At 40.3% G+C, this 12989-nt stretch overlaps 1 protein-coding gene across 1 annotated transcript; it reads left to right on the top strand.

Moving 5' to 3' along the window:
* The first annotated feature begins 2593 nt into the window (after positions 1–2593).
* On the top strand, positions 2594–12247 carry kat2a (K(lysine) acetyltransferase 2A). Its single transcript, XM_049562472.1, has 18 exons — positions 2594–3255; positions 3586–3709; positions 3866–4011; positions 4155–4244; positions 4531–4712; positions 4825–5016; positions 5693–5799; positions 6758–6862; positions 7109–7245; positions 7349–7557; positions 7629–7755; positions 8166–8276; positions 8363–8506; positions 8605–8719; positions 8798–8834; positions 9142–9205; positions 9286–9370; positions 10094–12247. Exons 1-18 carry the CDS (start codon positions 3031–3033, stop codon positions 10285–10287), a joined length of 2394 nt encoding a protein of 797 aa, XP_049418429.1. The 5' UTR covers positions 2594–3030; the 3' UTR covers positions 10288–12247.
* Positions 12248–12989: the final 742 nt, after the last annotated feature.

The following is a 12989-nucleotide window of genomic DNA, read 5'->3' as shown; positions in this document are numbered from 1 at the left end:
AACATAATTTAACTACAACTTTTCTGTGTTGCAAGTTAGGTCATGGGTTGTTTTGTGCTAAACTGTATTATACTTGAAACTATTCAAGCCAGATGCTCTGACAATCCCTGTTACCGTGGTATTTCTTATATTCCGCCTATTGGTAAGTTGCTATGGTAATATTTATTGCAGGGTTGTTAATTTGAATCCATTATATGGAGTAGAGGTTCATATCGTTCAATCATAAAATGAACGTCAGTAACGCAGATATACGTAAGGGATAATGTATAATGAGTCGGTGAATACTGGGAAAATAACTCCCTTCAGGGGAATGAAACCCCGACGCACCCTGTCGGGAGTTATTTTCCCAGTATTCACCGGCTCATTATACATTATCCCGCTTATTACACGGCTAATTATCAGTTAAATAAATAATGTTGTCTGCCTCTGCGAAGTGCATTAAAACCGACCGGATTCGACAACTTTTGGTGAAAGTTTTGTACTCACCCAGGCTTAGTGGACTGAACCGAGGCATAAAACTCGCGTAAAATGTCATTAAGCATGACTGCCGAGTGTGTATTCAAATCCGTCTTCTTTTGTTTTTGGCAGAGAAAGTCCGTAGGTATTCTTTTTCTTCAGCGGCATCCGTTAAAATCAGCCACTTCTGTTTGTTTTTTCCCTCGGAAGTTGTTTGACAGCTGCAGTGTTGCAGGGCAGCATCCCTAGCAACGCTGGGCTACATAGCAACTGTGTGTAATGACCGTTGCTACTAGTAGTACCAGTAATATCAGACCGCAGAATGCCGCTACTGACCAATCAGAATGCAGCATTTAATAGAGCCGTGTAATAAAAACATATAAAATGACATAACACCACTATTGATACTTGGAAAGGATATCAATAATCAGAATTAAATCGATATCACGCCTTACATAAAGAGTTTTAGGTGTAGTTGCCTGTGACAGTCTGACTGTTGTCCGTCTCTATTTATTAGATCTTTTCCGGTTACTGCCAATGGATACCTTATTTTGAAAAGTCCGAACCAGAAGTGGTAGTACTGTCTGCATTGACGCTGCTTTGATGAATTTAATATGTTGCAGTTCATGACTATGACCACTGGAGGGCAGTGAACGCTCATAATTTTAAATAGACTCAAATCTACTGTTATCTCCACCGAGTGGCGACTTTATTTACTCATGATTATAAATTCCTTTAACGGTAGCTCTGCCAGTTCAGTACATGATTATTAAATCTGCCAGTGAACATCTTATAACATACTGTAGCCAGAGGTGTAGTTACGCACTGTAACCACTGGAGGGCAGTCAACGCTCACGAAGACAACCACTGAACTTAGAACTACATGAGACTCAAGGTAACAAATACATTACAATTAGTCTAGATTGCCATTTTCTTTAAGATATTGCATAAATACTACCCCTGTAATACATTATTACATAAATGTTAAGAGGATATTTCTCCCATGTATTCTTTATGTAAAACAAAAATTTAATCTTATTCTATCAGTGTGCGGACTCTCAGGCAAATGTGTTGCTTTCAAGTACACTTGAAATGCTGATGCACCTGAACATTATTTAATATCAATTGTTGTGTGATGCAGTTTAGGTCGTAGGCTGTTTTGTGTTGAATCGTATTAAAATTATAAAAATATTCAAGCCTATTACCTTTAAAAAAGATGACTGCAGTATTCCTAATATTCTGCCAACTGGTAATATTTATTGCAGGGTTGTTAATTCCGATTACATGAGGTAGAGGTTCATATTGTTCAATAACAAAATGAACGTTCGTAATGCAGATATAGACACATATATATGACATGACACCAGTATTGATGCCTGTAATTAATATCAATAATCAGAATTATCATTATCATTATTATTATTATTATTATTATTATTATTATATTATCACGATCAATTGTTATTAATATCGATATCACTCCTTACGTATGAGTTGTAGTCGTCGTTGTTGTCTTTGACAGTAATTGCTAAAAAAAAATAAAAAATAAAAAAATTAATTAGCTCGTTTTCCGGTTACGTCATCCAATGTGTACTTTATTTTGAAAAGTCATAACAGGAAGTGATAGTACTGTCTGCATTGACGCTACTTTGATGAAGTTAATATGTCGCAGTTCGTGACTTTGACCACTGGAGGGCAGTGACCGCGCATGGTTTTAAATAGACTAGAATCCAGTGTCATCTCCACCGAGTGGCGACTTTATTTACTCATGACTATAAACCCATTTCATGGTAACGCTACCAATTGGAACACATTTATTATAAAATGCCAGTGAACATCTTATAACATACTGTAGCTAGAGGTGTAGTTACACACTGTAACCACTGGAGGGCAGTGAACGCTCATGAGGACAACTACCGAACTTCCAATCGGTCTTTGTCAGTCACGTGTCCTAACTGGCAGACACGCCCCCAGGCGCCATTTTGGTTGTACCGCGTCTATGATGTAAACACAGAACTGGAGGAAGTCGTAGTTAGTAACATAGACATATATACATATATGTATATATACATATATACATATATATACATAGATCATAACATCAAACAATCCCGTATTATACAATATAAGTTAATAAAATGACTAGACAAAAATCAAATTATAAATATTCGGTGCAACACCACCATAATTAAATCAGAAATAAAATATATATCCGTCTGTACATGATTATTTGAAATATGATCAATTTTAAAAAAAAAAATACAATTTCCGGTAGAGAGCTATGTTTCCTAAATTGGGGATTTTTAATTGTGTAATAGAAAGTATCTTTATATTTCTATTGTGAAAGGTTGACACCGTGTCGAAAAGTCTGACTCGAGCGTGAAAACACTTGTGCGCGGTCTTTGCATCATTTTTGTCTGTTTTAAACACTTGTACTTTACTGGAAAATCTAAAAGAAAAGTCATAATACTAATGATAAAGTGATGCGGTCCCGTTAAAACACATTTTGCCGACAGTCCGTGAAGGCAGCATATGAGGTAAACGGGAGCAGAGGAAGAGCGTAGCAGCGTGGACATGTCGGACCCGGCGGCGCAGGCCTTACAACCCCGGCTTCTCCAAGCCCAGTCTGCTGGGTCAGCTGGGTCCAGTACTGCCGCGACAGGCTCCGGGTCGGGGAACAGTGACCCGGCCAGACCGGGACTTAGCCAGCAACAGCGTGCAAGCCAGAAGAAAGCCCAAGTGCGAGCTTTCCCACGGGCGAAGAAGCTTGAGAAACTTGGCGTATTCTCCGCATGCAAGGTAGCTAGCTTAGCTAGCCAAAGTTCACCACAACAAAGCTCTGCTCGGGTACTATTAGCATTAGTGTATGAGGGGGAGCAAATGGTAGCACAGTCAAGGTACTGCAAACAAAAATACAAACAAATAGCGTAATAACCTGACGTAATGGTTAACTTTTGTAGCTAGCTAGCTAGACTCTCGGGCACTTGTATTATGCACATTAAACCTTTAAATATGGATGCAATACCAGCTAGCTGAATTTAACTGTTAAGTCATTCACTGACGTTTAAAAGCAGCAGCTGGGTTACTGTTAAAGTCGCTTTATTTGCTGTTATGTCTGCTTATTCTCAGGCTAGTGACACATGCAAGTGCAATGGATGGAAAAACCCAAATCCACCATCAGCCACACGTATGGACCTGCAGCAGCAAGCAGCCAGCCTGAGCGAGCCGTGCCGCAGCTGTGGACATGCTCTGGGTACAAACTAACCAGCCTCCATACATTCACCACAGCTTGTCACCCAACAGCAGATAAAGCTATAGTGCAGGGACTTGTTGTTACCCACAGGTGTTTGGCACCTTATATGCTTGTATTCTGACTTTAATGTGATTGTATTTGATGCCTTGCTTGCAGCTGATCATGTGTCCCACTTGGAGAATGTGTCTGAGGATGAGATTAACAGGCTGCTGGGGATGGTGGTGGACGTGGAGAACCTTTTCATGTCCGTGCACAAAGAAGAGGACACTGACACCAAACAGGTCTACTTCTACCTATTCAAGGTACGCAAAGGTGTATCTTACATCAGTGTAACAGGTACAGACCTTCCAATAATCGTGAGTCCATGTGCATGCTACTTTTATGATTTAGCGCATCATTATTCAACAGTCAATATTGTTTTTTGTCTCTACCCTTTTTCCCATAGCTGCTGAGGAAATGCATCCTGCAGATGAGCCAGCCAGTCGTAGAGGGATCCCTTGGAAGTCCACCCTTTGAAAAGCCCAACATTGAGCAGGTGAACATGATACTTGATGAAGCTACAAGTCATTTCTTGATGTTTAGCAGTCGCTGAAAAAGCAACAGGATTATACCGCCTGTCTCTGAAGATAAATATGCTTGCCATATGTTTCTTGTGCCTTCTGTTCTTGTTAGTTTTGTAATGTGGCAGTAGGTGTGACCCTGTGTGCACAACCTGAGAAAAAACATTTTGGAAGACAAATAAACTTTGCTGCACTGTCACATTTCACATTCATCTTACTCTGCCTCTTTTTCTTTATCTTTTGTTTCCTATTATACCAAAGGGGGTTTTGAATTTCGTTCAGTACAAGTTCAGCCACCTTGCACCGAAGGAAAGGCAGACCATGTTTGAGCTGTCAAAGATGTTCCTCTTGTGCCTAAATTACTGGAAGCTGGAGACACCAACGCAGTACCGCCAGCGCACCCAGAAAGATGATGGGACGGCATATAAGGTGGACTACACCAGGTGTGTGGATGTGGTGTTGTTAAAGAAAGCACGGACATGATTTTACTTGTTTGATTTCTATGTTGTAAGCTGATATCTGTTTGTACAATAACTGTGTCCTCATGGCTTCCAGGTGGCTGTGCTACTGCCATGTCCCCCAGAGTAACGACAGCCTACCACGCTATGAAACCACTCACGTGTTCGGCCGCAGCTTGCTCAAGTCCATCTTCACTGTAACCCGACGCCAGCTCCTGGAGAAGTTCAGAGTGGAGAAGGACAAACTGCTACCAGAGAAACGCACACTCATCCTCACACACTTTCCCAAGTAAGAGCAGACACTCTCGAAACTGTGTGTGTGTGTGTGTGTGTGTGTGTGTGTGTGTATATGCGCGCACGCTTTAATGATGGCTGAAAAATATTTAGATTTAATGTTTAATCCCATTTCTTGGTGTAGTTACTTCTTTCACTAGGAGAAATCAAAATATCATTGTCTTCGTTGTTGTTGCACATGTATTTGTAGAAATGCTGATGCAAACAGAATCTCTGCTTCAGCTGATGTGTTGGAAAAGGTCAGATATTCGTATCATCTCATCACTGTACTGCTACACAAGGTTATTTTGGACTTGTATTTGTGCACGTGAGCATAATGTGTCACACTCAAACAGTATAAATTGCTAGATAAGAAGGTCATGTTCCATGCTCGTATTATTATCAAAGCACAAAGACTTAATTTATAGCATAAAATTGTAAAAATGCTATTTATAACTAAAAGTTATTTGAAAATGGAGAGTAACAAGTCGTAATGTAGTTGTAGTAAAAACTACAGTAGGATTCCCTAGCACAAACAAAATAGGTTTCTTTAGTCTAATGTCTTTCAGTTTATAGATTATATATTATTAATGTAGCTCCTCTTTAACAGCCAGGGGACTCTAACTTTGCTATCTTATCAGCTTCTGTTCAAAACTGCCTTTGAAATACCATTTTTCACTAACTGTCACCAGGTTTTTGTCCATGCTGGAGGAGGAAATCTATGGTGAAAATTCACCCATCTGGGAGGCTGACTTCACCATGCCTGCCTCCGACGGCACACAGCTGGGGCATCAGACAGGTGAGGCGGGTGTTCAGTGTTATGGTCATTAAGCTAGGATATTTTTAGTCAAATGGGACCAGACAGTCATATCAAATCACAACACTGTGTGATTCAGCTTTCGGACTTAATTTATAACAACTGTTATAAACAATAAGCTCTGTTCACAAATCATCAATCAGGACACTTGTCCATGGGACTGTAAACACTGCTGTTCTCAAGCTGTCATTAACTATGGCTTTAAAAACACAGATGTGAAACAGAATAGAGACTGTGAATGTGAAGGATAACTCTTTATTCATCTGCAGATGTTGCAACATGCAAAGAAACTGGGTAAATGAGTAGAAAACAGACTATGAGGAGATAAAACACAGAATGAATTCAAGAAATGACATTCATAAGCTTTATACCTTGCAATGCCGTTGGTCGTTTAAAGGATTTGTGCATTAGGCAAATATATAGCTGCATCATATATGCTCAGTAAAGCTTGTACTTCACTGTCAGTTCTTTTTTTTGTCAGGCTGTTGTTTATATTATGTCTTTATGGCTGACAGGTTTTTGAAATATGGCTTTTACTGTTGCTGCATTAGCTCACAATACACTTATGTCACTCATACTTCCTCTTGTGCTGGGAGAGTATTGACACTGAAATAGGAGCTAAAAAAAGTCCCTTAAAACAGCGTTCTTAGAACTACAGTCGTTCCTAGATCTTGTCGGTGCAGACACAACAAAAAGGAGGATTCTTAGAACAATGAAAAAGTTCTTCCAGTCTGAAAACATCTTATATGAAATGATCAAGTCTAAAAGTGCGACTCCGAGAGCCTAATTCAGGTGGTTATTATAATTTAAGAGTCATAGATTAGTATTACAGCTCATGTAATATACATAACATAAATGTAGTTATATAGGTATAATGATGAATATACTATACATAAAAATATGCGTAAGTATCACTGCTTGTATTTATCTCTTGTTGCAGTGATCAGTCCTGCTGCAGTCTCTGGCTCCCCCGCTCTGCCCAAAGGTCTGAATAGCATCTCCTCTCTGGGCAGCATGGACACTGGAGGTGCAGAGCCCATCACAGGTCTGTCAAGTCTGCTCTTTGGCCCTCCAGTAATTCTCCAACCACTCCCTGAGTAGCTACAGTGGTACCTCACAAATGTCTCACACATTTAAAAGACTCTTTGGAGAGCTGTGTTAGATTGAAAGCCTCTGTAAACCCAACACTCTGCATGGTGCTGTGGCTAACAAACGCCTCTGATGGCTCTGAGATCATTGTTAGCTGTCTCCTGTCATTGCTCTGATCTGAGTAATGTTGCTGTCTGTTCAGGAGAGAAACGTAAACTTCCAGAGGCTCTGACCCTGGAGGATGCCAAGCGGATCCGTGTGATGGGAGACATTCCTATGGAGCTGGTCAATGAAGTCATGATGACAATTACTGACCCTGCTGCAATGCTCGGACCAGAGGTATGTCGTTCAAGCCAAGGTGATTTGTAGAGGGGGGGAAAAGATCTGACTTTATTGCAAATTGCAACTGTAGTTCTCACAGTTTTTATGTTTATATTGCTAGACTAATTTGCTGACGCCAAACGCTGCCCGTGATGAGACCGCCAGGCTGGAGGAGAGGCGGGGGATCATAGAGTTCCACGTCATCGGGAACTCGCTTTCCCAAAAGTCCAACAAGAAGATCCTGATGTGGCTGGTTGGCCTGCAGAATGTTTTCTCTCATCAATTACCTCGTATGCCCAAAGAGTACATCACACGACTGGTGTTTGACCCGTAAGTAGAAGTTCTTATGCCACAGGTCATTGGATGCCTGTGCACCGCTCATGTGTCTATAACTTTGACAGGAAGCACAAGACCCTAGCCCTTATCAAAGATGGCCGCGTCATCGGAGGCATCTGTTTTAGGATGTTTCCCACTCAGGGCTTCACGGAGATCGTCTTCTGTGCCGTCACATCCAACGAGCAAGTCAAGGTACAGAATAACTATTGACTCTGTTGAGAGCTGTGGTGGTCCAAATAGACATAAGGGTGCTCGTCAACACTTTCATTTGTAGCAGCTCCTTTAGCAGGCTTTTACCCCAGGATACCCAGAGATAAGTGGGAGGGACAGCGGCTTTCCGTGCCTCCAAAAAATATGCCCTATTTATTCAGTGTTTACCCAACATGCTCAATACATGGACATGCAATGACAAATTGTCATTAACTTATTACATTATAAAAAACAATGAAAATATGGACTTTTGTTAAAAGATGTGTTGATTGCTCTGTTCTAAAGAAAGAAATAACTTACTTTCTCCAGATATTTTTTTGCATATGGAAAGATAAGAATAGTATGGAGATGCCTTTTTGACATTGTCTTTTCTCTGGTCTTTTTAATGTCAGGGCTACGGTACCCACCTGATGAACCACCTGAAGGAGTACCACATCAAACACAGCATTCTCTATTTCCTCACTTATGCTGACGAGTACGCCATTGGCTACTTCAAAAAGCAGGTACTACAGGCATGATTTGTGCATTAGCTCTGCCCCTGTCCTCTCCCTCCATCTTGTCCTTTCAGTAATTTGGTCTCTCCTCGCAGGGTTTTTCCAAAGACATCAAAGTGCCGAAGAGTCGATACCTTGGATACATCAAAGACTACGAGGGAGCGACCCTCATGGAGTGTGAGCTGAACCCGAGAATCCCCTACACTGAGCTCTCTCATATCATTAAAAGACAGAAGGAGGTGTGTGAGGCTGAGATCTTTGCATTAAAGCCAAAACATGTTTTCTGCTGTGAATCTGTGTGTTTTCAATAATCTCATAACCTTACATGTCATGACAGATTATTAAGAAGCTGATTGAGAGGAAACAGAGTCAGATCAGGAAGGTTTACCCAGGACTCACCTGCTTCAAAGAGGGCGTACGACAGATCCCAGTGGAGAGCATCCCAGGCATAAGTGAGTGTTAGGTCAGTGCACAATGGAAACGTATTAAAAATTAGTATTATCCTAAATTTACATGTCTTTTTCTTCCAGGAGAGACTGGCTGGAAACCCAGTAACAAGGACAAAGGGTGAGCTTTGAGCATATATTATACAACTCAGTGTTGTTGTGTTCTTGCTGATGTGTCTATTTTAATGCAACCACAGGGGAGCGCCAGTAAGTCAGACATTTACACGTTCTACACATAATGGCTTTGATATTTTTTTATGTTTGTGTCACAGTGACACTTTGCAGTTAATAGGTTATAGATAAAAGTCCAATGTGCCCCTGTTACAAACTGTCTCATTTAGACACCTGCTTTTTTTTCCTTCTCCAGTCCAAGTTTAATCAATATTTTACTCATACTTTACTTATTTGTCATTCCACATGTTTTGCAGGAAAGAGGTGAAGGATCCTGACGTGTTATACAACATGTTGAAGAACCTCTTGGCCCAGATAAAGGTAAGGGTCACCTGTTAACCCCAGATGGAAACACACACTAACAAGAACAAGGACTAACCGGGACTTTATCTTGTCAACAGACTCATCCTGATGCCTGGCCCTTCATGGAACCTGTGAAAAAGTCAGAGGCTCCAGATTACTATGAGATCATCCGCTTTCCCATCGGTGAGCGAGCATCTCTTATTACATTTAGTTCCTGTCCTCATACTGTCTGTCTCTCTGTTTGAAAACCTGTATTCACCCTCTGTCTGAAACGCTCCGTTTTAACACCAGTTTGAAAACGCCCAGTCTGCTCCGATTGGTCAGCATTTCCAGGTCTTCCATATCTCGGCATCTCTGCACCATCATTGCAGGAGGGGAACAACTGTAACAGGGTGTAATGGCACTTTCTACTGTGAAAAATCCCCAATAAAAGTTTCTGACCCAGTCTTCACAACTTGACATGTTCCAGCAGGAATATGATCTGAAATTGAGGAGCAATGACCAACTTGGGCTACCAAGATCATGTTTCCTGGAGGTTAGCATATTGCTACATGTAGCAGTGTAGGCTGCATAATGTATATACTGGAAGTAATGTACCTGGAGCAGATTACCATATTAAAAAATCCATCATGAGCTGGTGTCAGGTTGTCTTGAAAGTAGAAAAGAAGTTGGAGCAGTATGGAGAATGGTCAGAAACCTGAGGTTTTGCTCAAAGTGATTACTTCTACACACCTTTACCCCATTATTTGAAACTTCAGCCATGTTTGATATGAACATCCAACATTGTAACATTATGTGTATAACAGAAAATAAGGAGAAGCACCACTTAATGTCACGCAACCTGTTCTTTAGCTTATCATTAAGTCACATTGAGCATTGTTCTCTTCTCCATTTTTGGCTCCACAGACCTGAAGACGATGACAGAGAGACTGAAGAATAGATACTATGTAACCAAGAAGCTTTTCATTGCCGACCTGCAGCGAATCATCGTCAACTGTCGCGAGTACAACCCTCCAGACAGCGAGTACTGCAAGAGTGCCAACACCTTGGAGAAGTTCTTCTACTTCAAATTAAAAGATGGAGGCCTGATCGAGAAATGAACTCTGAACTAATCACTGATTTCTCAACAGACGGGGGGTGGCTTTCACACACCAAGATGACAATGAAAACATCGCTAGCTATTGTCGTATCTGAGTTAATACAAGGGTATGTACATGACTGAAACATTTTACAAGGGAATTGTTGGGCTTGAAGAAACATAAGAGAAGGTTGTTTGGAAATATCAGACCATGTTGAGCATTACAAAGTGTCAAAATAGCATTAACCTCTCCCCTTTAAGTTGTCATCTTCTCTTTTCCAGCACTCAGTGGGTCAATACTCTGCATATACCTGTTTCATTAAGTGTACCAAAGTTATAGGTCCAAGTTATAACAATGCCACACTTTCCACCATTATTTATAGTATGATTGACCTTTGTCACATTAAATGACATTTGTTCATTCCAGTTTGCTTAAAACTTGTCACTTGAGCTGACGTATATGTAGTGTAGAGTTCTTTCACAAAAAACTGGACCTCGGGACCTAAAGCCACGTTGCCTTCCGTTACTGACAGACACTTGAACATCCCAGCCATCTTCATGGGTATAAAGATAAACGTTTGAGGGGTGAAGTCCTCAAAACACTTGGCGCTGAAAGATGGGTAGTTCTTTGACTCTTGAGTAGTCTTGAAACAATTTGATTAGTCGATTGGTGAAAAAAGTAATTGAAACAATTGTTAGTTGTTAATGAAGTGCGAATACCGAATACCATTTGCTGGTATTAGCTCCAGTGTGTATTGAATATCTGAATATTTTTTGACTGTTGATCAGAAAAGATAAAACTATTTATCATTTAGGCTGTAGCAACATTATTTAACTTTCTTTATCATAAACAAATGATCAAAAACATCACAGATTAATCAATATTAAAAATCCGTTTTGCAGCCCTACTCTTGAGTGGTTGGAGACACTGCTAGTGATGGACTGGGCATCAAATATTTCCAGCACTTGAGTGCTAAAAAAAATAATTTTCCCAATCGTTGCCTTCAAGAAAACTGTTGTTTTCATGTTGACAACAACATAGCAGATGCTTATTTATACAGAAAATATGATACATGCTGTTTATACATCATTTTCAACTGGCAGGGTTTTATTCCAAACCGTGTAGGATGAGGTCACACAGTAGTGTAGCTTTTATCATGCTTGCAGGTGATACTGTAGTTGTTGGCATTGATCTGTTCTGTTGCTAGACTTTGTAGTACAGTCACTTCTGCACACATATGCTAAGTAGTATATTTAGTGTACAGCCACATTATTTTGTGGTGGTCACAGGTTTACTGGATAGTTTATATTGATAAGATGGAAACATGGCGGGGGCAGCTAACCAGCAGTCCTCATAGTGATTCTGGACTTGTGAAGAGAAGATAGCTGGTTTATTTATCACACCATACACAAGCTGTAGTGGGTGTTAATGCATGGCGGGCAGTTTACAGTTTGAATTCAGAAAAACCATCAAGCTCTAAGCCACAGTTTTTGCAGGTTTTTTTTTTGTTTGTTTGTTTGTTTTACAGTGTTACAAACACTGTAATATTTGTTCAGCGGTCAGTGTCAAACAGAGTGCTTCCTGAGACACATCCACTTCTTGTATGGGAAGTAACTGTCCACTGCTGGTTTAGCCTGCTTGTTGAATGTTCCATTGACTTGTGTATATGTGCGTGTGAGCGTGTGTTTTTTTTGTACTTGAATCATGACTAGCTTTGAATTACTGAAGTGATGTCAGTGTTGCATTATTCAGGGTTGTCTATTGCGTATTTCTCCCTCAATCTACCTATGCTGCATTTCAGATTTTCTTAAAAAGGTCAGTCTGAGTGAACTTTCCACCTGTTTGAGGATGGCTACTGTCTCTAGTTATGGTATAAATGCCATTTACTGTAACTGTAATACTGTTCATGACAATAAAGTTGTTTTTTTTTTTTTTTTAAATAAACAAAAGGTGTGAACTGGAGTCACTTGTGCTCGACAAGGCAACTTTTCACATGATACTGCTGCGATATCCAATAAATGACAGATGTCACAGAGTTAACAAAAGTAACAATAATTTCATGTTTAACTAGAGGGGCACTTGGAAAGCGCGTACCTCCACCAATAGTCCAGTCTTCTATGATATGCAGATCTGCAAGCGTAACCACTATAGGTCTATGTCTGGACATATTTCCAAAACTATTAGAATGATGTCAAAATATGGCTGTGCCTGGCTGAGGCCTCATCAACTTGCTCTGCATTTGGGTACTTTAAAATTGTGGTCAGTATTATTGCTGGTCTGAACTTTTCCTCTCAATATTTTTCGTGGAGTTTATTGCAGACAATTTACATTTGGATGTTAGCAAGAGTGTAATTAGTAGCATAGTACTTAACTTTAATAGCCACACTGTAGTTTGAGAAATAGTGTTGCAATTGTATGGCTCTCCCATGAAACCACTGTCCCTGAGCGCTCCATGAGAACTGCTTTCTGTATCAAGTTTGAGCAACTACTTCTACCACCACAACTACTACTGGTACTCCTGAATGTGGGAGTCGTATTTTACAACCATCTACTAGATTTAAAGATGTATAGCATTTATTCTACTCAGATTGAATGCCCTGTCTCGCAATTTTATTGGAAGTGAAACATAACTAGTGTATTTGCACCGTGATCCAGGTCCAGTCCAACATTTAATGGGTTCCTCGATGGTCCATGCTTCATGCTTTCGCCAAGTGGAATGAAAA

This window comes from Epinephelus fuscoguttatus, linkage group LG19 (assembly GCF_011397635.1).
Source record: "Epinephelus fuscoguttatus linkage group LG19, E.fuscoguttatus.final_Chr_v1".
In the NCBI taxonomy this organism is placed as follows: domain Eukaryota; kingdom Metazoa; phylum Chordata; class Actinopteri; order Perciformes; family Serranidae; genus Epinephelus; species Epinephelus fuscoguttatus.
This window is presented reverse-complemented; position numbering and strand designations above follow the sequence as displayed.

Coding starts and splice junctions, on each gene's coding strand:
- kat2a (XM_049562472.1), top strand. CDS start 3,031: ATGTCGGACCCGGCGGCGCAGGCCTTACAACCCCGGCTTCTCCAAGCC. Junction 3,710..3,865: donor CAGCTGTGGACATGCTCTGG/GTACAAACTAAC, acceptor CCTTGCTTGCAG/CTGATCATGTGTCCCACTTG. Junction 5,017..5,692: donor ATCCTCACACACTTTCCCAA/GTAAGAGCAGAC, acceptor AACTGTCACCAG/GTTTTTGTCCATGCTGGAGG.